At 45.0% G+C, this 25,111-nt stretch overlaps 1 protein-coding gene across 1 annotated transcript in view; it reads right to left on the reverse strand.

The window, feature by feature from the left end:
• Positions 1 to 25,111, reverse strand: part of LOC101686371 (F-actin-uncapping protein LRRC16A) — a 265,401-nt gene that overhangs the window by 63,738 nt on the left and 176,552 nt on the right. Inside the window, 7 exon segments of the mRNA XM_045068435.1 lie at positions 3,343 to 3,436; positions 6,096 to 6,164; positions 7,653 to 7,825; positions 12,175 to 12,229; positions 12,334 to 12,433; positions 13,170 to 13,251; positions 22,368 to 22,437. Of these exon segments, the coding sequence (XP_044924370.1) occupies positions 3,343 to 3,436; positions 6,096 to 6,164; positions 7,653 to 7,825; positions 12,175 to 12,229; positions 12,334 to 12,433; positions 13,170 to 13,251; positions 22,368 to 22,437 (643 nt within the window).

The following is a 25,111-nucleotide window of genomic DNA, read 5'->3' on the forward strand; positions in this document are numbered from 1 at the left end:
CCAGGTATATTTAAAAATGGCTACTTGTTCCTGTCCCCCTACCAGAAACATGAGAGGATTTTTGTCCAATCTTTCCTGTGATAACTTGGTGGGGGCTCTTGGAGGTGAAGCCCATGAAGGGGTCAGGACCTCGCTAAGAACTAGGCCCCTAGGAGTTTTTAACTCTTGGGCTAGTCCACACTAAGCCTCCAGCAATTCCTCAATGGCTGGTTAAACACTCCTCTGAGTTACTGGCCCCATTAGCTTCTGCCCTAGGTGAGCCGATCTTGACTTTGATTCACGGTGATTCTCTGAATCCCATCTGTCCAATTACCAGAGTGACAGTCTCCTTTGCTTTTGCCTCAATTCTCTGATGGATCTGAGAAGAGTCACCGATTTTCTGTCTGTTTAGCTTTCTTCTTGTTGTGAAGATGGGAGTATGATGACTGCCAAACTCTTGATCTGTCGAGTCTAAACCCAGAAAACTGGTGTCTCTAGGATATGTCTTTTGTTACAAGTTGTTAATATCCTTTGGGAAAATATATAGAGGTCTAACATCTTTATGTTGCTTTGTGGTTTAGAAACTTTTTTTTCCACAACTAACTGGTTTGGTCCCTGGGCACCACAGGCAACTTACTTCATCATCCCATCCTTTGGTTTTCTTATGTGCAAAATGTGGACATAACAAATCTATCTCATGGATTTACTGTAATAGATTATCAATGTTAATTTATGTAAAGCATTTATAATAGTGTCAGGTCCCCAGCACGAACTGTATGTTAAACATCAGCTAAACATGGTTCCTGTCTAGTTGTATGTTTTATAGAGACAAAGAAACCAAAGTTCAGAAAAATTAAGTAACTTACAGAAATTACAAAGCTGAAAAGAGTTTGATTTAGTCAGATTTTTTTCTTTTGTGTGAAGATTTTTTTTTTTTTTAAGAGAAAGAAAGAGCACAAGTGGCGGGGTGGGAGGAGCGGCAGAGGGAGAGGGAGAAGCAGGCTCCCTGTGAGCAGGGAGCCCAGTGTGGGGCTTGATTCCAGGACCCAGGGATCATGACCTGAGCTGAAGGAAGACACTTAACCGACTCAGCCACCCCAGTCAGATCTTTTGAATATAAATCTGGAATGATTTCCATTGCCACATCAAGGCTTTCCCTTTCTCCACCCCCTACCTTATTCCCTTTTATTCATCCAAGTCTAAGGAGCATCCAAGCAGGCAGACCAGGCACTGTGCCAGCTGCTGAACAACTAAAAAGATGAAAAATACATAGGTTCTGCCTTCAAGGAGGCACAGTCACTAGAGAAAAAGATATATGGAGTCAGGTAACTTAAATGACATCACAAGGCCAGTGACGGACAAGGACAGGAAATTCTGAGAAGATCTCCAGCACAGGGCAGGAAAGAGGCTCGAGAAGTTTCTAGATGTGCTCACACTTGCATTCAGCCTTGACAGACACACACAGTAGGTAGTGGGGAAAGCACGAGAGTCAACCAGACTGGAGCAGTGATTGCCAAATTTGCAGCCACCAGGAGAGTTTGCAAAAACACAGATTGCTGAGTCCCACCCCTATTTCTGAGACCCAAGAATATGCATTTCTAACAAGTTCCCTGAAGTAGAAGCAAAAAGGCAGGCTATTAAGAGAAGAAGGGGGGGCGCCTGGGTGGCTCAGTGGGTTAAAGCCTCTGGCTTCGGCTCAGGTCATGATCCCAGGGTCCTGGGATCAAGCCCCGCGTCAGGCTCTCTGCTCAGCGGGGAGTCTGCTTCCCACTCTCTCTGTCTCTGCCTGCCTCTCTGCCTACTTGTGATCTCTGTCTGTCAAAAAAAAAAAAAAATTAAAAAAAAGAGAAGAAGGTAGCAGTGGATAGGAGGCAGATCCTGGGTGGAATTTTATACCAATTCAAGGAGAGAAGGTTCTATTTTAAAAGCCACTGGGTTGGGGGGTGGGGGGCGCCTGGGTGGCTCAGTGGGTTAAAGCCTCTGCCTTCACCTCAGGTGATGATCCCAGGGCCCTGGGATCAAGCCCCATGGTAGGCTCTCTGCTCAGCAGGGAGCCTGCTTCCCTGCCCCGCCCACCCCTGCCTGCCTTTCTGCCGACTTGTGATCTCTGTCTGTCAAATAAATAAAATCTTAAAAGGCACTGGGGGCCGGGGATGGAATGTGGAGAGGTGGGCTTAAGATGTTAGTTTGTTCCAACGTGCCATGAAAGAAGATGGCTCTTTTTGACCGTGACAAAGAAAACAAACAAAAATCCTGCTGAGAAATGATGAGCCTTGAACAAAGCCGTCCCTGAGAGGGAGAGAGGGGAAGAGTGCGAAGGAAGAGGATTTGCTGCACGATCTGTGAACTGGACAATGGCATGGCTCTGGAAGACGTGGGGAGGAAAAGTCAAGCGTGGGAGGGAGGCTTGGATGGTACCACATGACGGGCGAACAAAGAAGGAAGAAACATTTCAAAGATCGCCCAGCGACCCCCACAGGAAACGTGGAGTAGGCTTCTTCAGCTGGAAAATCCTTGAGCGCATCTAAACATGGAGAAAGGTCACCATAACCACAGAAAGAGAAGGATGGAGATGGGGCAGAACCAGAGCACGCCTCTCGGGGCCAGTGTCCGGCCCAGGCCGAGACAGTGGCTCACAGGCGCACATGGATGGCTCAGCTTTGAAGGCGGGGAGCCCCGTCGTCCTCTGGGGTTGCCAGAAAGGAGGCGGGAAGGGGTGTGGAGTGAGACACATCTATAAACAAAGATGGTAAAAGGAGATCCCATCCGTAGCCTCAGTTTCTTAGTAAGAAAAGAAGGAAAGTGGGGCACCTGGACGGTTCCGTTGGTAAAGAGTCCAACTCAACGTCGGCTCTAGATCTCAGGGTCCTGGGATCGTGCCCGTGTCGGGCTCTGTGCTCGGCAGGGAGGCGGCTTAAAATCCTCGCCCTCTGACCTCCCTTCTATTTTCTCTCTCTCAAGTAAATAAGTAAATCTTACAAAAAAAAAAAAAAAAAAAGAAAGAAAGAAGAAAAGAAAAGGAAGAAAGAAGAAAAGAAAAGGAGGGAAGGTACGAGCTGCTGAGGAAAAAGTTGTGCTGACCCTCAGTTCCACACATTCTCGGAAGGACGAACGAGAAGCTGTGCGTGCTGGCACGCCGATGGTCCAAATGTTATTCCACTTAAATTTTAGGACAAGTTTTCATCTTTCCTATGTCATTCCTCCCCCAGTCATACAGGACGTCCGCCGTGACCGCAAGAATACAAGCTCAGGGGAGAAAAGCTTCGGAAAATACTGAGTCCTGTTTGTCCGTTCAGAATTATTACTAACAAAACCCGATTCAAACGGGAGTTGATGACCATGGAGCTAGTGATTCTCCGGTACCTTTTGCAAAGCCTCTTCTGTTTTTTCAGGGTTTGTTTTCAGGGCTTGAGAAGCGTCATACATAGGGATCGGCATGAATCGCAATGTATAGTTCCTAGAAAAAGGAGAAAGGGATGCTTATTTTAAAATAACACCCCAACCTTCATTCAGCACTCTTTTTTTTTGAAATCCCGAGAGAGCTGCCAGTGTGTATTATAAAATTTCAAACTCACAGCCTATCTCAGAGCCCTAGTTCACAAGCCCACTTTCTCCAGGGTATGTGTGTGTGTGCACCCACGGCGGGCACCCGCGGCAGCCCGTGCTGTCTTCTAACAGCAACATGATTGGAAGGCATCTGGTTTTGTTGCTTTCAAATCCAGATTTTCAAACTGGGCCGAGAGAGAGTGGCTAGGAGGTTAAGTCCAGCATCTGCCGGCTACTTGGTTTTCGTCACTAATGGATCTGAACGTCCTCAGAGCCCCACAGGGGCCCCGTGTGACAGGCAGCCCCCAGCCGAGAAAGGAAAACTAGGAAACAAAACCAAAACACCTGCATGCAAAGCAAGGACAGGAGTATCAGCCAAAAGTCTGTTCAGGCTCTGCGCCCCTTTCAACAGGGAGGCCCCCGAGTGGCCATGGTCTTTGGAAAAGCTGCCTGGCTCGGGCTGCCTGGCTCAGCGCCTTGACCTCTGCAGGTCCTCGCAGGCCCCTCTTGCACACGGCCCACGTCCACAGCCTCTCTGCTCCCAGCGAAGCAACTTCTGGAAAACTGTGTCCCTGGATTATCTCCTGCTGCTGACCAGCTACTGAGACCCAGGAGGGCAGGGGTCATCTCTGTGTCAGGCAAACAGCATGGAACCCCAAATTTACACCCTGGCTTTGGACCCCACCCCTCACACCTGCTCCCAGACCACACACTCGCCCCGGAGATGACTGCTCTCTCCTGCCCCAAACCCATCTGCCCTTTGCCACCGCATGGCACTCAGGAACAAAGACCTTTGGAGCCACGTGGGAACAAGTGGGGTCCCCTCCCACAGTCGGCCGCCCTGTCAACACTAAGCAACACTCAACAGTGTGATTCTTGTGGATACGGAGGACTTCTACTAGAAGAGTCCATGAACAACTCGCTCCCAAAATAAGGTACTAATCATGAAGAACGAATTAAAAGAAAAAAAAAGAAGCAGCCATCTTAATCATAGCGGTCATCTGTATGGGTGCTAACGGGGAAAAAATGTCTTTCAGTCCAACATAAGGGTGGTTGAACGCAGGATAACCTGCAAAGAAAAAGGCTGCCATTTCCATGACTTCCATTTTTTCACCTTGGCCTTGTTTTAGCAGAACTGTTTTTGTTTGGTTTCAGAGGGGCCAGCCAACTGAAACGAGGAAACAGTGCATCTGCTTTTGAGCCTGGAGCATTTTCCTTGGCCTCATCCAACGGTAATCACGCGGCAGACCAGCGTACTTTATTTAAACCAGATGGGGTTCTGGGGCCACTGGCATCATAGAGCAGCGCATAGCTAACAGACTAAACCGGGGAGTGCTACCATCAATCCAGAAATGCTGAGTACCGGGTGCGCAGGTTCTTGGCATCCCACAAAGACCAGTGTGGGCTGAGGCAGTCCACAGCAGAGGCAACTGTGCTGTTCGCACCTAAATGTAGCTATTTGTAAACAACTGCTTCCATTCGAAGGTTTCCTGGTGCAGTGGGAGTAATTATAGGCGGAAGGCTGAAGGCAGAGGCGGAGCAAGCTGCCTTATCCATATTTAGTGACCATCTGTGGGGGCAGCTGCGGTGACCTCCTGGCTACATCAGAACCCTGGGATTTAGGACTGGAGCACACTTAGGGATAATTAACTCTGGCACTCTCCCTCTATAAAAGAATTAATCAGAAAGGAGCCATGCTTTGCTCAAGAGGATAGGCGTGGTGGTGACAGAGCTGGGGACTGAATGGAAGGCTTGTATTTCCAGGCCTAGGGTTTTATCCATGACACACAACCAGGCATGAGCGCTCCACCTGGGAGGCCTCACACGTGAAGGGGAATCTGGGAAAAAACACCAATAGTGAGCATTCCCTGACCTCTTCCCTAGGGGACCAGCTTCTGTGCTACTGGTTCCTTATTTCCCACCCACATTCTGTAACCTCTCATTTCCAATGCTGCAAATCTGCTTTGATCACTCCTGCCTTCAGAATACAGTATGAGGACGGAAGAGCTCAGAAAGAACCCAATTTCTAGAATTTCTTCCAGCCATCTTCGTATTATTGCCTCGTTTTGTTAACTGGCAAAGTAAATCTGACAATAAACAATAATTGTAGGCTTTAGTTACCACATAAAATAAAGAAAGCCTTTGACAGTAATGAGACTAACTTGAGCCTGCTATCCCTTGATTTTGGTATTTTTTCGGGAGCTCAGCTTTCTTTGCTCCACTGTATTCAAAGTTGTCATAATGGGCAAAAAAGACAAGACTGATGGAAAGAGAATGCAAAACCACGAGGAAAAGCCAGGTGAATACTGGGTGGGCCTCTCATTAATAATTAATTAATTAATTGAATAATTAAATGGTCTCATTTAATCCTCACGACTGTGGGGGATCCCTGCCCTCGTGGCCCAATGAAGAAACGAACCCCAGAACAAAGTCCGTGTCTTCTGGGTCTCATGGCTGGGTAGCATCGGCTAACTCAGACCTAGATCTTCTGGATCCAAATTCCTTGCTACCTCCATCACCCCACAGGTTCTTTTGTATTGTTCCAGAAAGAAGTCGCAATTAAAACTTACTTTTCCATTGCAACAGCTATATCTTGAAAGCCTTGTGCCGTGATGTTGTTCTTGTCCCATATGACAGTCCTGTTGGGAAACCACATCACATAAATGATCAGACAGTTAGGGATGGAGGAAATGACTCCCCCCAGTGAAGATGAAACTCTTACAGATGATATCATCTAGATATTTTAGCACGAGAGGCAAGGAATGACATCAACTTAGTTTTAAACGCGGCAAGGATGAGCATTTCCGCCAAAATTACATTCTTAACCCATTCACTGCTCACACAGTGAGAAAACCATACTTCAAAGCAGCAGTACCCTCGTTAACTTGCCATGATGTTACCCAGTGCTTGGTAGCCAGAAAACTCTAAAACCTGATTTCTCTGATACTCTCTCAACATATTCTCCCAATAGCATTCTAGTACTCGTGTCAGAAGTGAGAGCTGTTTATAAAAGATTCTGAAGAACCCCTTGTCCAACACAAGAATTTTGGGTCCTGAGACTTCTGTCCATTCTAAGTAACTAGAAGGAATCCAGTCATACTGTCTTCTGTTTTCACCATTGCCCTGACATGCTATGACCAGCCACCCCAGAAAGCTCTCACTTTGTTGGTAAACCTCTGGTTTCTACAAATAAGATGCTGTTTCCTTTCTCAACAAAGAATCTATTTTGGAAGAAAAGTACTATTTATTTCACTTTCAGAAGGTGAATACATCAGAGGTATTTTGGTGTTTGCGAGTTCACCTGCTACATGAAGCAGCTTTTATTTTTCTGATCCAAGAATCACACTTCTAACTGTTTTCCATTCCTGATCTCATGGACTTTCCTTACATACACTCGGACCTTCAAGAAACGGTTGCAGTTTTTGGCCTTGGTGTAGATGGAAGGTTCAGGAGGGTAAGGGAAGCATCAGGAAAGAGCCCCTTGAAGAGCAAATGTGAGTTAAGTATTTGTTCACCGAACTGCTGGACTCGGGAGTGGCTGGAGCTCTCCAAAGGATGGACAGGAAAGTGGTCCTTAATAAAAGTGGTTACCACGTAGCCAGCCCTTAAGAAAAGCCACAGTTGGGAAATGCCATGAGTGGTCGAAAATCACTACCCAGAATAGCTAGCCCCCAGGATGAACCTGCCTTTAACCAGGGCACCTCGGGTTTTAAATCTTTATACTGGCAGCAGTGGGGGAAGGGAGGTAAGACAGGCCCACAGCCAAGGATGGAGGCCGGCACGCTGGACCAGTGGTCTTTCATTCCAGCTGCTGACACTGTGAAACGGGACCCTGCCCCAGTCCGCAGGTGGGTTTTCTGCCATAGTGGAAACCTTTAAGACAACAGCTCATGGGAATCACAAGGTCTAACTTTGGGCCCCGGCCCTCCAGCCTGCAATCCCAAGTGTTTTGGACAAAAGACTTGAAATGGTTGCCTCTGCTTCCCAGCTGGCTTTCCCCACTGGGCACAGCCAGCTCTCCAATGCCGGGGTGGGGGGGGCTGGGGCTGGAATCTTTTTCAGAACTTTCTAAGGCCCTGCTGGGAGCGAGCATCCTTGTGTCAGCGCTGAGGGCCTGACCCGCATACCTGAGCTTGGTGTTGATCTGAAGTGCTTTGGCTAACATCTTCGCGCCCATGTCCCCCATGCCGTTCCCGCTGATGTCCACTTTGGTCAGGGAGGTGTTGCTTCCCAGGGCGTTGATGAGGATGGTGACCTCGGTCTTGAGTTTTGAGTCGGCCAGGGACAAGGACTGCAGGGGCTGAGGAGGGGACGAGAGGCAGCAAGCGATGACGTGATCTGACGGAAGAGGCTCCGCTCCCTGTGACCCGTTTCATGGAGAATCACTGGGGTAGGGAGCGGTACCCCCTATGCGCACTGAGCCCCCCAACCCAGCACTTTGCTTTGGGAAACTCCGGCTCAAAGACGCTGGTGGACAGGCCCCGAAGGTTCTGGATAAACACAGACCCCTTGTGTTTCAGTGCTGACCCCAGGCCACCTCTGTCCACCTCTCTCCTAAGGGAAGCGTGGAAGGACACCTGGAGTGGCAGATGTCCGCTCTTTGGAAGTGAGAGGACCGGAAGAAATAAATAAGGAGAGTCCACAGAAATTCCTGAGCTTCTGCATGGCTACGCTATCCCTTTTTACCCGTTCTATTTTTACGCCAGGTGAAATGACATCTTAAAATACTAGCAGAGGACAAATGCAAAATAAAAGCCAGCCAAGATCAGTAATAGCTGGCATTTACTGAACACGTACCGTCCTTAACCACCGGTCCAGCTTTTCACACGTACTTACTCAGAGAATCACCCAACACGTATGTGCTATTATACTCGGTATTGTTATCCTTCTCCCAAATGAGACACAGAAAGGCTAAGTGACTCCAGCGGAGCCACAGAGTTAGGAAGGGGCTGAACGGAATGAATTTTGTACTCTGGGCCCCTCGTAGCTTATCCTTGACCCTTCTGATGACCCTCCTCCACTTTATCTTAGAAGAACCAATCAGAAGACACACAATTTTTAAGAAAAGACAAAAAGTCAAACCATGTGGTCCAGAGGCAGGTTCTGTCTGCCCTTGAGGAACTTGTTTAGGCCTCTGGCCCAGCCCCTTTGGTACCTGAATTTGCAATCCCTGAGTTCAGCCAGAACAGAATTAAGGAAGTGAGTAAGGAGAATTCTAGAATCCAAACCAACATGGCCCCGACTGTCCGAACTCAGTCTTCCCCGGGGGGATCTGGATGTCTTCCGGGTTGCTTCAGGTGGTCTCGAGGGGCCCAGCCATCCTACACAGTTTAAGACGCTATCCCTTTTTACCCATTCTATTGTTGATAGAACAGAAGGACACCCAGGTGTCCTTCCACACTTCCCTCAGGAGAGAGGTGGACAGAGCTGGCCTCGGGTCAGCAATGAAACACAAGGTGTCTGTGTTTATCCAGAACCTTCGTACTTACTCCATATGCACGCTTACATTACAGTGGAGGGGACACCAAAAACAGTGGCTTGGGCCGTCCAGGCTCCACCACAGCCCCTGGGTTCAGGGCTTTCGAGATGTGACTGGAGACGCTGCCTGGCGTCTGTCTGTACCCACACTCGACCACCAGATGCTGATCGGGTCAGGATGCATCAGCAACAGGGCTGGGGGAGGCCGGATGGGGACGCTAGTGGCTTCAAGACTCCGTCACCCACAAAGCAACGTTACGCATTTGACTACAGTTCTACCAAGTGACCACGCTTCCCGTCCTCCCTGTCCAAATCTGGCCATGTTTTCTAAACTTCGTACAGCTACAGTAAAAATCACAAGGGAACATATCAACGTGACTCAAATTTCCGAAATGAGATGACACTGAGAAGCGGACAGCCCGCTGATGCTTAGACATAAGCAGCTTCAGCGAGCCTGCGTTGATGCAAAGGTCCCACACTCCAGGAAACAGAAAAAAACTGAACTACAATGCTTCAGCCTTGGGAACCTTCAGGTTTCAAATGAAAACAAATGCGGTGTTCCTTTAATAAAAAGCTCGACTCCCAACTCTCGTCATTTCAGTAATCTCTATTCAACTACTACAAAAATGATACATTACAGCTCCTTCCTCATTCTGGAAAGCTGCCAAGTCTCCAAGCGAGTAAGCGCTGATTCCAGTACTATATTCAAACTCCAATACACCCCAGTTAACGCTTAAAAATAATAGGCAGAGCCATTAACGCGAGCGGAACAGCCTGAACTGCACGCATATTTATAAGGTCACCCCTTCCTGACTTCCTGCACTTTCGTGGAAGCATACTGTTTGAAATCTTACTATTTCTTTTCACAGCTGAACATGCTTAATCTGAGATTCTGTCTCCTTGCTACAGGCATTCCCAGGAGAAAGACATTCGCTTCCACTGGTTACAACATGGGTTTGCCTATAATACTCCAAAACAAGATTCCCTGTCATCTTGGCCCTTCCGCGTTACTGTCCCAGGGCTCGCGGTGCAGTGGCCTGACAAGCACGGTCTGTAGTTGAAAGTGACACGGGAGCCCCGGCATCTAGATTGTTCTAACCAAAAGAATGTGCAGCATGTAGCGAAGACAGTATTCCGCGAGCCGTCAAAGAACAGATTCTATACACACAAAGTCGGGGCGTACAAAGCAAGTGATGCTTTTATATATGTAAAAATTTTCAAAAAATAAAAAGAGAGCCCAATTGTGTCAGTCACAGGTGGAATTTTGGGAGTCACAAGCCTCAGCTCCTAATCATTCTGAATTGTTTTGCACATTACTAATTCAGAAGTAGGAAAAAATAGAAGGTAATTGCTTTTTGAAAAAACCACCTACTTTTCAGTGACATGAACACAAAGAGCTTTCTTTCCACTGTATATGATTAGTGCCACACTTCTCCAACTTGCTAACTTGACACAATTCATGTTGATGGAGGAAACTTTTCCGCCTGCAAATATGGTTTGAGGTGTGTTTTAACTATCAAGATTGTTTTTAAGTGAGGGACTTTGGAAATTACAGAAACAGAAGACCCTTGTGTAATAAGCAAACTGTGAAATTTTAAAATCTATTTGTCATAAAGCGTAAATTTCCCGAAATGTGCCCTAGGAGACAAGTATTTGTGGATGGACGGCAAATGTGATGCTGCAGTATTGGCTTCCTCGAGCTTTTAAAACTGGGCCGAGCCTGGGAAATCAGAAACCCAAAGCAGGGTGGTAGAAAGTTCAATTAAATAGGTAAAACTGTATCAATTCTGATTTATGACCCGAATTTTAATGACCCAGTAAAAAAAGTGACCGAACAAGGACAGTGTTACCAAATGAGAACAAAGAGAAGGGCCCATATTCACTAACAATGATGAGTTTCACTTCTAGCCCATAGGTTGGAGATTATATTCACACAACGAAGAGGCAGGACAACCGAATTTTCTCCCTCCCTCCAGGTTACAGCCACACAGAGAGGTGTGGGCAAGGACAGGCAAGGACAAGTTCCAGTCGCCACCTCTCCTGGCCCCTTAGCTTGCTCAGAAAAGGCAGCTTCCAGTCCTAATAGAGTTTGCTACTACCCTATATGGAACTCAAAAGGAAGAATGACACTTTTAATTTAAAAATGTGTCATATCTCACATGATTCACAGAGGAAATCACTCTTATGACCTACAACACAACTGTCACAAAACATTAACTATGTGAGTCTTTGTCGGAGAACACATGTTGATTTGGGTTGGAGGAACCGTAAAAGCTGGCTGGTGGCCAAACAAGACTCCAGTAAGAACGGACAAACTCTTCAGAGCATCATTACAATGTAAGGCACAAAATATACGATACACCAGGTTTAGGTTAAAGGAATTAATAATGGAGTGCTTCTTGCTCTGTCCACAAAATCTCTTTTTCCTGGGGTGCCTGGGTGGCACAGTCAGTTAAGCATCTGACTCTTGGTTTTGGCTCAGGTCATGATCGCAGGGGTCATAAGATCCAGCCCCGGCTCCAGCTTCTCGTTGAGCGCAGAGTCTGCTTGAAATTCTCTCTCCCTCTCCCCCTCCTGCTCATGCTCTCGCTCTCTCTAAAAAAAATCTTAAAAATATGTATCTTTTTTTCTTTTTTTCTAATGCACTTTAAAGGGCAGCAAGAGAGGATAGGGTTTAAAATTAAATTTCTTTACCCTGAACCGCGTCTTGGCCAGGAGCAACAAAAGGGAATACGAGTAGAAGGAGGATACTAGAGCTCTAGAAGAAATTCAAGACAGGTGGCCAGCTTTCTTAGTCTTTTATAATTCTGCATAATTGCCAGACGGAATTCAAATTAGCAAGATGATGTTTCCCAGCATGATATAAGGTCAGAAAGTCAACTAGATTGAAAAAATTCTCATGCTTGCAGATTAGTGCATCAGCTGAAGTTAGGAAGTGGTAAGTCTTATTAAAAGACAGGCTTACAAGTCAATTTATACTTCTTTTAATCTTTTAGTTACAATCTTCCTTTAATTAGGAATGAGTTGAAACGAAGAGCAAGCAATTTTAAATATATTCTCTGACTGTACTAAAGCATAAATATTTATTTCATTAAAAAAAAACAAGAGAAATGGTGTCTACAGATAAAATTACCTGAAAGCATAGCAACATTAACTGGAATTAATACTCACCGATTCCTCGTCTTGAATCATCTGTACTAAGTTGTCCAACACAGGGGTCAGATTTCTAAAGAGATTTTAAAGATGTGGACAGTGGAATCAAATCAAAAGCTCTCATGAGGTTGCTTAGTTTCATCATTGTCATATTAAAAAAAAATTCAAAACTCTTACTTGGATTTCATATTATTAAAATTTTTGCCTAATGCCAGGTGCTGTATTGATCTGTTTTTACTGAGCCACACTATTAGGGTGGATAGGTCAGATTCTAAACCTGGAAAGAATAAGAGTAAGCAGATAATCAAAACACACATGTATAAATAAATTCTCAGCTGGTACATAATTAAGCAAAGGTGACATGAACTTGGGTGACTTTCTGTACCATCCCGAGGGCCCTGGGATACTAAGCTTCCATTTTCAAAGGAACTTTTTCACTCTCTTTTCAAGTCCTATTATTTCATAGGGATAAACTCATTCTCAGCTAAGACTTAACCTAAATCTCATATACAATCAGTGGCTACATCCAGTCAGCAAGGAACAGGGAAAGGATGGTTCTCATCTCTACCCACGACTGTGTAAGAGAAGATGCCAACATCCCGTTTGCTGGTAGAGGACTCCAGTGGCCTATGCCAACTAAATAGGCTCCCACTCATGCACTACTATAACTGGCAGAAATGAAGCTACTGAAACAGTTTCTAGGTAAATAAATAAGGATTTTATTTTATTATCACCAAGAATGCAGAAGGTTAGACCAAGTTCATTATCAATATTCTGGTGACAATTTTTTTTTTAACTGACTTGTTCTCTTGCACTTTTGGCCGTGGTATCAACTTATTAAGACTTTGGCATTGACGTATGCCATAAATAAATTCTGTTAAATTTAACAGTCCTATTAGTCAAGAAGCAAGGTAACATGCCCATTAAGGTATTGTCTAGGTTGGGCTTTCTGTTTTCCCCTTACTAACTTACTTCAAATACTATTTCTGTTTCTTTTCTGATTTCAGACTTACCGTTATCGGAGATATCTAAGCTGGTGATGTTGTGGATCTCGGCGATGCAGCCTTCTAAGACTTGTGCGCCTCCTGATCTCAGCTGGAGAAACACAAAGGACGTATGAGGTAAAGGGGTCACCTACTGGACGTGGAACCAGAAAACATGAAAAGCAGGAGATACAGTCTCTGACGTTGTGCCAAAGGCTTATTAACTCTGTGGTTACCATCAATGGTAAAGAGCCAATTACTAGTCATTGCTACTGGTCCCCATAGCACTGAAATCAGGAAATGGCTAGAAAAAGAAACAGAAAGATGGGGACCATACTCCCCATCAGCATGGGCAACGCAGCCTCCATCAGCCCACAGACACTGTCTTCATTTCTGACTTTTGGAAACCTACAAATCTCTTTTATACGTGAGAAACTGGTATGGATTTTGTTCAATTATTCCAGATTTCAGGGCCGAAATCCACCAAGTAACAGCAAAACAACCAAAGGAGACAACGAAGATGAAGTCTTGTTGACTGTCAGCCACTGCCTGAAGGACCCAGCCCGGCGCCCCACTGAGGCGGGGTGCGGTCACATGGTTACAAAGCAAATGGCGAAAGGTGATTATTAAATGACTTGGGCAAACTCATTGAGCCACAGAAGAAAAAGATGTTAGATCAATTTAAAATATTATTATGGTTGGCTTATAGCAAAACTAATTCTCATTTCATGACCTCATTTATTTTAAAGAGACAGGCAACCTATAAAACTCAATACTTTGTATCCTTTCCCATCAAACCACAAGCTACCTACAGAGGTCAGAGTATCTTTTTATTTTCCACTCAGCAACTATGTGAGTTCCTCTTACATGTAAAGGATTTTAAAGGATGTAGATTTCTCCCAAAGGGACCTATGGCCCCTTTGCTTGGCAAACTTACTATTTAACAAGGGAAAGAAGCTATCATTTATTGAGAACCTATTATGTACCAAGGGAATATGGTGGCTTCCTAGATAGAAGAAAATTAAAAATGTATCTAAATTTCTATACCAAGTATAAAATGCAAAATGCTACTTCCTAGAACTTGTGCAAGTTTAGATGTAAGAATATAAAGAATCCTTATTTCACTATTTTAGATGCAATGTTTTTATGGCAGCTGGAACCAAAAGGGGCCAATTTCCCTGGCTGCTTGGGTGTCTGGAAGAGTTTTTGCACAGATCTTTGGGACTGCCCTTTATCCGGGAGTATTTTGGTTGGGCTGTTTAAATTCAGCCTTTCCCACTTTCTGTGGTGACTGCAAATTCCTCTGGGGGGCCTGAACTCTAAAGGGGAGTGTCACACAGGGACAGACCTGGCCAGGAGGCTGGTCTACACACTTGAGGGAAACCTAGACCAAGCAACACCCAGTTGATTGGTTGAGGGGCTTTTACCCAGTGCATGGGAGCAATGGCCAAGAGTCAGCCGGTCATTTTACTACCCGTAGCTGTCTTCCCAGGAACTCTTGAGCTTACCCACAGGCCCCGAGCCAAGCTTTACTGCATCATCTCTAGACTGGCCCCAGCAGCCGCTACTCAAAGCGTGGTCCATGGACGGGACGCAGTCTGCAAAGTTTGCTACTGGTCTTAGCTACAATACATACAGAAACTGACTATAAATGCTAAAATTATAAATAATTTTGGGTCTGCTGCATCTATTAACAAAAAATGAGGGCTTGTGTTTTTTATGTCTTTTTAAATCTTTTAAAAATATATTTTTATTATATTTTTGCAAAAGTATTGGTTTTTGATAACCTAGACATTTTTTTTAAAGATGGTAACAACCAGGTTCTTCACCGCAAATCATTTTGAGCAGCAAGCCTTCAGAGCACAGCTTGTTAATACTGGAAGAAGTGAATGTATGTTCAGGTTATGTCAAAGGTAAAGCAAAAGATATTTCAGGCAAACACTTCAAAGGAATATAATTTGATATTCAGAGCATGAAAAGACGATGCTTTTGAGAAGATAAACCTAAGTGCCTAAGTCTCCACAATCTGATTATTTGCTGTTAGTTATGTCTCTGGTGAGAAGTAAAATTTCTACCAGAAAAATCTCTACTTGTTATTATTATCAAGTACAGTAAAAATATTCCATTAACAAATATGGAAAGTACAGGTGACATTTCAAGGGCTCGATGCTGTTTATTTTACAAATACTCTTGACTGATAATATTTGTAGTACACCATAAAATGAACATTTTCCAATGGCTAAAAAGCAATTGAATATATCCACAGACCCTAATTTATTGATTCATAAAGTACTTACACAGTGGCCAATCTAAGGAAAGCCCAAGGAGAAAAAAATAAAAACACGTTATCAGCAGTCAACAGAACAGAGATGCTGAAGCCTTTATCAATATATCAGGTAAAAAAGCAAGAGTCAGAAAAACACTTCCAACTAAAATCTGGTCCCAGAACCAAAATAAAAAATTTAACGAAGAAAAGAACGGATCCTCGGTTACCAAGAACATTCGATTGAATTCACAGGTTATTAGAGGCCTAAAACTCTCCCAAAGCTAAAGCTTCTGCAAAACAGTAAAAGCTTTTCCATTCCTGTAAGTGAAAACCCTTTTAAATGAATTTGCATAATTAGAGACTGTGCCTGCATGTGTGCGTGTAAAACTGGTTTTTAAATTACCCTCATTTGGATCCTACACACTAGCATTATGGAAAAGAAAGCAAGATCAAAGACGAGGCAATGTGACTGAATCCCTGAGTACTTTTTGGAAAGTTAAAAATAAACGCACGATTCTTTCCACAGAGAAGGGTCCTCTCACTCAAGAAAGGTGGGCACATTTCAGATGTGACTCACAGTTCTAAGTGAATGGTTGCATCTAACCCTCAAATAGCCATTATGGGGACAAGAGAAGCAAGGGAAAAAGCCTAGAGAGAACTTTTAATAATTCATTTTCCTTTGGGGCACCTGGGGGCTCTGTTGGTTGAGCATCTTGACTCTTGATTTCAGTTCAGGTCAGGATCTCAGGGTCCAGGGATTGAGCCCCATGGCAGGCTCCCCACTCAGCAGGGAGCCTGCTTCTCACCCTCTCCCTCTCACCTCTCCCTCTCTCTAAAATAAATAAATAAAATCTTAAAAATAATCATTCATTTTCCTTCTTCAAGATCACTTGCCATTTAAAACAATGTGGCAAACACTATAGATTTCAATATAAACGACCTCCCCCTGAATTATCATTGTTTTTCTACAAGAGTCCCAATTTCAATTAAAATATATATATATATATATATATATTTTATCCTGGGCAATTTTCTCACATAAAACTGTGAACAGAATAGGTTTCTCCAAAGGACAAAAAAAAAAAAAAAAAAGATTTGACAAGATCGGGTTCAAACTGTCCTCTCGCTAGCAGGATCTGATGCCAAAAGGCAATTCAGAACCTACGAAGATAGATACAAACCATCATTTCCTAGGTGCAAACAGTTGTGTGTTTCATATTCTTCCAATATACTTCCTGCCATGACAGCAGTTTCCACTTTGCGACCCACGTGTGGGGCCCAACAGGAAACTGATCCGTGGGGGGGAACCACAGTTAGACCCCCTGCCCCACACACAGCACACCTGTCTTTGCGCCTCAAAGCCGGCGGACCACTATCAGGTCGGACGGCATTGCCTCCGAAGATCCTGGTCGCTGGCTGCGACGTCCCACTCATTACACATTTTAGCATCTGGGGCTCTTCTTTCCACACATCATCAAAGCATCTTGCCATGAACAGTGGAACGATGTGCAGGGAAGTTTCTCCTTCAAAGAAGGAACTCTGCACCCAGACCTACAGCTAATTCCCAGCTGTAATTAGCCTTAGCATCTCCTCCGAAGCCTCGGAGATTTTGCTCTCTCACTTGGAAGGAGAGTGCGGTGGAAGAAGGCAGTTGCAGCACTGACCTGCTCTCCTGAAGTAGGTGTTTATTTTACAAATGAAGAAGATTTCATTTTTCAAATGAAGAAGATTTCGCAACACAGGCCAGAAGGACAGACCCACGACCTCCCTTCTGATAGATGGGTACGTGGGAAGATTCCTCCGAAAGCCAATTTCACTACGACTATATAGAACAGTTCCGAAATGCTGCTTTGGAACTAACCTTAGAGGCAATGGAACACATTTCTTTGAATGTCCGCACAGATGCCGAATCCTTGCCCTTTGAGAGTGAATTCGAACCAGCCACAGGCCATTCAGAGACAGCTTGGGCCATACAGGGTGATGGGGTATTGTGTCTGATATCAGGCATGACTATAAATGGATGAGACTAATTTTTCTTGAAAGTTTTAAAATAGTTTTGACGGCAAGTCCCAAAAATGTTTCAGAAAAGGCAGAATATTTACATGGCTTCTAAAGAAAAATTTGCAGAAAGGCCATACTGCCCCATGCTGTGAATTCGGACATGCAAAATAAGGTCTCACTACAGTAATCCTCTTCCTTCCCAAATTATGGCTCACATGTGCCGGGCTCAGTAGAGTGCCAGATACTGTCCCGTAAGCTGTTCAATCTTCATTCCACAGGTGAGAACCAAAGGCTGAAGGAAGGCAAGCCAACTGGCTGAGTCAGGTTTCAAAGGGTGCCTTTCTGATTCCAAAGCGCCCACCCTTTGTGATGACCCCTTCTGTCTCCTATGACTACTTGTACTCCTTTTCCTAGAGGGATGAGTCCTTGCTGGTACTGTCAAGACCAAGGGAAGGAAAATGAAGTGGTAACATAATTCATGGGGGACACCTTAAGAAAAGCAGATGTTTTCTTCTCTAAGTGGAGATGATAACTGAAAATGAAAGCTCAATTTCAATACTTATTAGCTTAGCCCTCACGGATCAAAAGACTGAAGCCTCAAATTTTGGATTCAGTTTTCCAGAGAACAATGACATTTGCGTTGGAGGAAAAACACCTGCCTGGTACTTTCGTTTTTAATAGCAGTAGCTATAAATGTCCGCTCTCATTCTAACTGATGAACGTGAAAAGCCCCCTTCAGGGAAATACAGAAATACTCTGAGAACCACAGAGACAGCTCCTCGGGTGAGGGGAGCACGGACAGTGAAGGACGCAGCAATGCTAAAATCAAAAACCATTTGCTTAAGCAAAGCTTTCTAAGTTTCCTATGTAGACACTTAAAAAAAAAAACTACTCAAGTGTAGTTGACACGCAGTGTTGTATTCATTTTACATGGACAATATAGTGACTCAACAATTCTATACATTAAATGGTCACGATGGTAAGTGCAGTCCCCACCTGACACCATACAACGTTATTACAATACCACTGACCATATTTCGTCTCTGTAAACAATTCCAACTTTAGAGTTCTTTCCTCCCAACTGGTCTCAACCACCATCTGAGACAATCGCCATTTATTTTCTGTAACACCCACACAAACCCGTTTTTAAAAATTAGCCAGTGACAAGTAGCTATTGTGTAATAAAAGGAACTATTTACTTCTAAATAGACAAAGACTATGTGGTATTTCTCACTTGTGCTTTGTTTCCATGGATGGGGTAGACCGTTGTATGAGAGGCATTGTTAGGGGGCAATGAACTCGTTCAGTGCCCACATCAGCAACCGTCCAGCGTTATACCTTAGACAGGTGACTTTTCTCAGGTCAGCCCCTCACCTCGACTCAGTCATCTCTGATGAAATGACTTCCAAAATGACATGGTGTCAGGGAGAAGTTTTACTTCCCACTACCGAAGGTGGGAAATTTATGTGATCGTGGGGAACATGATGGGTGGAATTCTTGCCTGATTTTGACCAGCATGTGTACAGGAAAGGGGACTGTGTCCAATATGGCTAGAGAATGAACAGAAAAAAAATAGATAAATGCATAATTTTAAACTTCCTAGTGGGCAACAGACTTTTTCTGAGAGTACTACCTCAACTCTCAAGTGTCAAATAATTAAAGGGTTAGCCAAGCATTCTAAGCAGATAACATCACAACCCCAACACCTTTACAGGAGACATTCACTCCACCATGCAGAGGAGCGAAGTGAAACCTAGTTAGATCTGGACACCTGTCTGTAAGAAGAAAAATGTGACAAGACACCTAAATTTAGAAAAATCAATGGGGGTACCTGGGTGGCTCAGAGCATTAAGCCTCTGCCTTCAGCTCAGGTCACAGTCTCAGGGTCCTGGGATAGAGCTCCGCACTGGGCTCTCTGCTCCACGGGGAGCCTGCTTCCCCCCACTCTCTGCCTGCCTCTCTACCTACTTCTGATCTCTCTCTGTCAAATAAATAATTAAAAACCTTAAAAAAAAAATCTCTGGATGGTAAACATATTTAAAAAAAAAAAAAAAAGAAAAAGAAAAATCATTTGGTGTTTCACCAACTTCCATGAGCAGCAAGAAAAGGTGACTTTATAGATGTGACCACCGGGACCGTGATCAAGCGTTAAGGAGGTGGGAGAACATAGTACTCCGGTAGTCTGAAGGCTTCCCATTTCTCAGCAGTACCACCATATCACAGAATCCATAAGTGAATGGCCAACACGAAGCCGTGACTACCATCATCGTAACGGCCAACCCTATCATCAGAGAGCAATCATTTGATCTGGATTCCTGCCTTAGTAAGAACAAAATTATAAAGGAAAAGTCTACTAGCCAGTGGATAGAACCATACGAAATCGCCAACAGTCTGCCATTTCTGACCTACAAAAATGTCGAGTTTATCGGTTCGCCAATAAAACTGTCTTTGAAGGTTATCCTCAGTCGGATCACAAGGGAGTTTAAAGAACAAGCCATATAGCGATTTAACAGTGTTTATATGGTATCTGACAGCTTCTTTGAGAAGAGAATGTCTAATCATACTTGATGTTCTAATAATTACCCGTATAATTAACAACAATCAGGAAAGCATACTTTCATCATGACTGTCATTAGTAAGCCAGATTATTTCAGCTTTAGACCACACTTTCCTCATCTAGAAGTGTGGGAACCAGATGATCACTTATGCCCCTTCCCAGTCTGATCACAGAATTAAATGGAAGATGTCGTACTGATCGCAATTCCTCTATTTAATGAGGAGAGTAAAACATTTGGGTCATTCAGTGGTATGAGCTAGAGAGCAGTCAAGTTTATACCAATCTGCTTTTTTTGTATAGAATAACCCTTCCTATCTCCATTCTTCTTACCCCTCCCCCATACAAAAGTTTTCACTACTACCAGGTTCTGTAAGAAAGTATTGGTAAGCGATTAATTCATATTTCCAGCCTTGGTTTCTATTATGTGGTCTGTCTCCACAGATAAAAGCACAGTGGGGGCATCTGAGTGGATCAGTCAGTTAAGTGTCCAACTCTTGATTTTGGCTCAGGTTGTGAGATCGACTCCCCCCTGCCACCGGGCTCTGTGCTCAGCATGAAGTCTGTTGGAGATTCTCCCTCTGCCCCTTCCATTCCTGTTCTGTCTAAAATAAATAAATAAATAAATAAATAGAAGAAAAAAAAAAGAAGAAGAAGAACACTGATTTACACATGAAAATTTGATAGTATAGGTTTTTAGGGGTTTTATGTGTTTTGTTTTTTGTTCTTTTTGGCTTTTCTTTTTTCCAAACAAAATGACTGCTAAATCACACACAGTTGGTGTTAACTCCAGCTCAAAATTTAAAAAATAAAAAATTAAAAAAAAAATTCCTGCACTTACAATTTACATGATATTATTTCATACTTGTCAGTTTCTAGAATTTTCAGAGAGGTAAAGCAAATGTTCAATATTTGGTGTTAGGCTTAGTACCTGGCATTTTTTTTAGGAGCTAAGGGAAATGCAAAACGAGTAAGATACTAATAGCATCGTCCAGAAAGTTACTGCCTAGTGGGGAGAGCACACAGGTGCTAAGTGAACAGTTACACAAGATCCTGTAAGGGTCACTGTCCACATGCATGTCACCATCATTAAATGCCAGACAATCAGAAAAGAACAAGATCACCAAGGGCTGAAGCAGTCGGGGAAAATTCTACAGATAAACAACCGCAGCAAATAACCCTTACATTTCCCAGATGCCCTGGAAGCACTTTGCAAAGAAGAGCTCCTCTAAAGCCCTAACGAGCCATTGAGAGAAGCACTGATGTCTCCATTTTGCAGGCGCAGACACTGAGATTTCGGGGTATCATTTAATTCATGTGGAACTGCATACCTAGTAAAGGCCAAACTCAGATCGAACCCCAGGAGTCTGATGTAGGCATGGAGGACACTGGACGTGAGCTAGATCCTTGGAGAGGGGAACCTCGAGAAGGAAGGACATGGCAGATGTGTTCCAGGAGGAGAGAACAGAGGGCATAAAGGCCCAGGACCAGGAATGAAGGGACCTCACCCACAGCCCCGTTTAGAAGGAACCACATATGACGTGGTGGGTAAAGCAAGGCTCTGAAGGGGCCGGGTGGCTTGTACCTGGGTATTTTCTTTTTTTAAAGATTTTATTTATTTATTTGACACAGAGAGAGAGAGCGAGCGAGAGAGGGAACACAAGCAAGGGGAGTGGGTGAGGAAGAAGCAGGCTCCCCACAGAAAAGGGAGCCCGATGTGGGACTCAATCCCAGGACCCCAGGATCATGACCTGAGCCGAAGGCGGATGCTTAACTGACTGAGCCACCCAGGTGCCCCTGTACCTGGGTATTTTCTTACTGGTCTCCACACAAACTGAAAGTCTCAACGCTGTAAAATTTTGGGGACCCTCTAAAATATAGAGGCTCTTGGTCTCAAATTATCTTGCTGATCTTTGGTAGGAAGGGTCTGGAATGGCTGTAATTTTGAGAAGCATCTTAATTTTCCTGTTTTAAATCAAGACATTAAAAAATAAGACAAATGACAAGACAGCCATTCTCTTGCAAACTCTCTGAATCCAAGTCAGGTCACACCCATCTGTCCCCCGCGAGGGGTGCAGAATGTGATTTTTTCATAACGGTAACGCTAGTTTATGGCTTTTGTATCTCAAGGCTTCATCATAAAATACTTAAGCAACTGGCGTTAAGAATGAATTTAAAAAACCCAAGTCATTAAAAACACACTCGAATGCTTTCTGAATGGCATTCTGCGGCTGTTTGTAGATAAAGCTTGCAAAATACAGAACACCAGAAACTTCTGCAAGATGTGTGTTTTTCTGCCTCATTTATCCCCTCTGGATTCACAGGATCACACTTTTTCCAGGAAAGAGGCAAAGCGTTTTGGAGGCTATTCTAATCCCTGCCACCCATAGTCTGAACGTGTTCTTACCTCACAATTGCTGAGATCAAGGGAAACCCCCTTCAAGTTATGATTGCAGGCCAGGCCCAGCAGCAACGCTCTGCAGGGAAAAAACACACACATGAGACACTAACTCCACAGGCTGCGCCAAAATATGTTCTCCTGCTGAATGGAGCCCAGACAAGGTCAAGCACCAAGTCGGGTGTTAGAACGCCAGCTGCATGGCAGCTTCTCAGATGCAGTGAGAGAATGATGCTGCGACATTCTTCTCTTTGGTGCAGAGCGGCCCATTCCGAATGGCGGGATTGCTGTTCCCGGGCAAATAAACTGACAGTACCCCTAACCGCATGCTGACATTAAATTGTGTTCCCCGCGGGTCAATTCCCACCTGCATCTGCTTGAGAACACCTTTGATATTATTTAGAAAATCACTGGGCAGTTGTGATTAGAGCAGCAAAGTAACACTGGTTTTCCCCAAGGAGCAGATGGATGGTGGGGAAGCCAGGCTCCGCGGTATCCAGGATCGGGGACTGCCATCTGGGGAGGGGTGTCCCCCCCACTACCCCTAGCATGTACGGAAGGAGGCATGAAGACAAGAGCATGGGAGAGAAGACCCAAGTCTCCAGGATCCTGCTTGTGTGTCTAGCTACGACCAGCTGGGTTCGGGGCAAACCACATCACCCCCGTGAAGAGGACTGTTCTGACTGCACGCTGAGGAGACCAGACCGATCACTTGGCTCGAGTCTCAGAATGGATTCAGTTCCACCTGCTCAAGTCAGCCCAGTAAAACCCAACACCCTTCACTGGGCTTGATGCAAATATCTCACACAGGCTCACGCCCCTCAGTCATCCTGAAGGGATCAGAGACCTCAACCAGGACCCAGGGAGAAGCACACGGGGAGCACCAGAGGGGGCTCCTGCTCTGGGGCAACACATGTCTGTGTGTGTGTGTGTGTGTGTGTGCGCGTGCGCGCGCATGTCACTGTAAGGCAGGCAGACAGGAGGGAGTACTGGGGGGTAGACCCCAGGGCCACCTCCTTGGGGTGACTACCTGCTTCTCAGTGTGCCCAGGGAAAAAAAGACTTCCACCCCATAAGAGTGAGGTGGGAAGGCGACTCTTTCACACCAGTCCTCGGGATCTCCCCTTCTGGGGATGCTCTGGCCTCATCTACCCAAAGAGCAAGAGCGCCCATGGGGCATGTGGAGCCCACGATCCAGTAAGAGGGCTGGAGGGGGTAGTGCCTTTCCTCTCATTCCTTCAAGCTGGCTCACCAGTCCCTTATTCTAAACGCCGGCAGAGGAGAAAAGCTGGGCAGCTCTCATCTGTGGGCATGCTCCCGTTTCATTTCTTACTAAACTGCTCCTTCCCCCAACAAGTGCTGTTCCCCCTTTCCTTCTTGGGGGCAGTATTGAGCCGCTGAAAGTGCCTGGGACTGAGAACCCAAAGGCCAGCCCTGAGGTCCTGGCTCTGTACCCACAGTGGGGTGGCTCCCATGACGTCACCCATCACTTTTCTCTCGGGTGCCTCTCAGCAAAATGGGACAGTCAGCACATTCCCTCCGAGTTCGAATATGTGCTGAGTTTCTAGAATTTAGCCACACATTTGAACACTTTTATTCTTAGAAGGCTTATATGGAAGGGAAATTCTCCCTCTTCTCCTGACATGTAGATTAAGGCCCAGGAAACAAAGCTGCCCTTTTAGATATTTAAGGACAGTACAGGAGACCAGAGATGAAGACAGACCAGCTCTGAGACTGGCAAAGACGAAGAACCCACAGCAAGTGTAAAACAAAACCGGACGGAACGAGGACGAAGCCCAAGGCACACCGGGGACAGCTCTCGGCAGGAAGCATCGTTACTTTCACCAGGGATGGAAGAACAGCCTTAATGAGTGTCCATCAGTCTCCATCGTTACTGCAGTGCTGGTTAAGACAAGAATTTGTATCTCATTTCGCCAGCTCCGGACATGTGATGCTAGTTAGGATTCCTGAGTAGCTCATGCAATAGGTTTCTTAAAAATACTCAGCCGGGGAGCCGGGGAGAAGGGGGGCCATGTGACAGGGAACAAGGAAGGGCACAGGGAAGCAGGGACGGGGGAAGAAAGCGAGAGCACCAGCATGAGCATAAACAGGACCTCAGGCCTCGCTCTGAGTGATGCAGGAGCCAGGAGCATCCTCGGGATACATGAGAACCTTGCTGTTCTGAAGACTGTAGGAAACACGAGGGACAATGTCACCAGGCTCTTTACTAAAGCCCCTGGGATACTTCATCGTGGCCTGATCGTCTGCAAGGAAAAAGCATAGCTGCAAAGTAGGCGGTCATAGTCTCTGCGTTGCTTTTGAAGAAGTCCCAAATGGTGGGAGACTTCTGCAGGACACGGTGATGTCCAAACGGAGAACGATTCTCTCAGAAGACGTTGCACTGCTTTAGCATATTTTCTTATGGCTGATGACCCCCAACCTTTCAATAAGCTAGGGTCTCTATCTGTCCCTCTTGGTGCAGGGGAACGTGGTGGGCGAGGCGTGTCGGGAGCCTGTGGCCACTGATGGCCACTGCCCGGCACCGCGATGCACCTCCCAGAACCCCCCAAGACATCAGTCTTCCTCCAGGCGTGACCTTGGCCCAAGAAACGTGCCCCACCCCAGGTAAACCCCAACACCTCAGTTCTGTTATTTCTTTTCAAGTTCTGGCCTCACATTAAATATAATTAAATTATTTTTTTAAATAATATTTAATAATTAATTAAATATTTAAAATTCAAAATTTTGCTTACA

The sequence above is a fragment of the Mustela putorius genome, unplaced genomic scaffold, assembly GCF_011764305.1.
Source record: "Mustela putorius furo isolate JIRA1106 unplaced genomic scaffold, ASM1176430v1.1 tig00003907_pilon_pilon_pilon:0A:0A:0A:0A, whole genome shotgun sequence".
Taxonomy (NCBI): domain Eukaryota; kingdom Metazoa; phylum Chordata; class Mammalia; order Carnivora; family Mustelidae; genus Mustela; species Mustela putorius.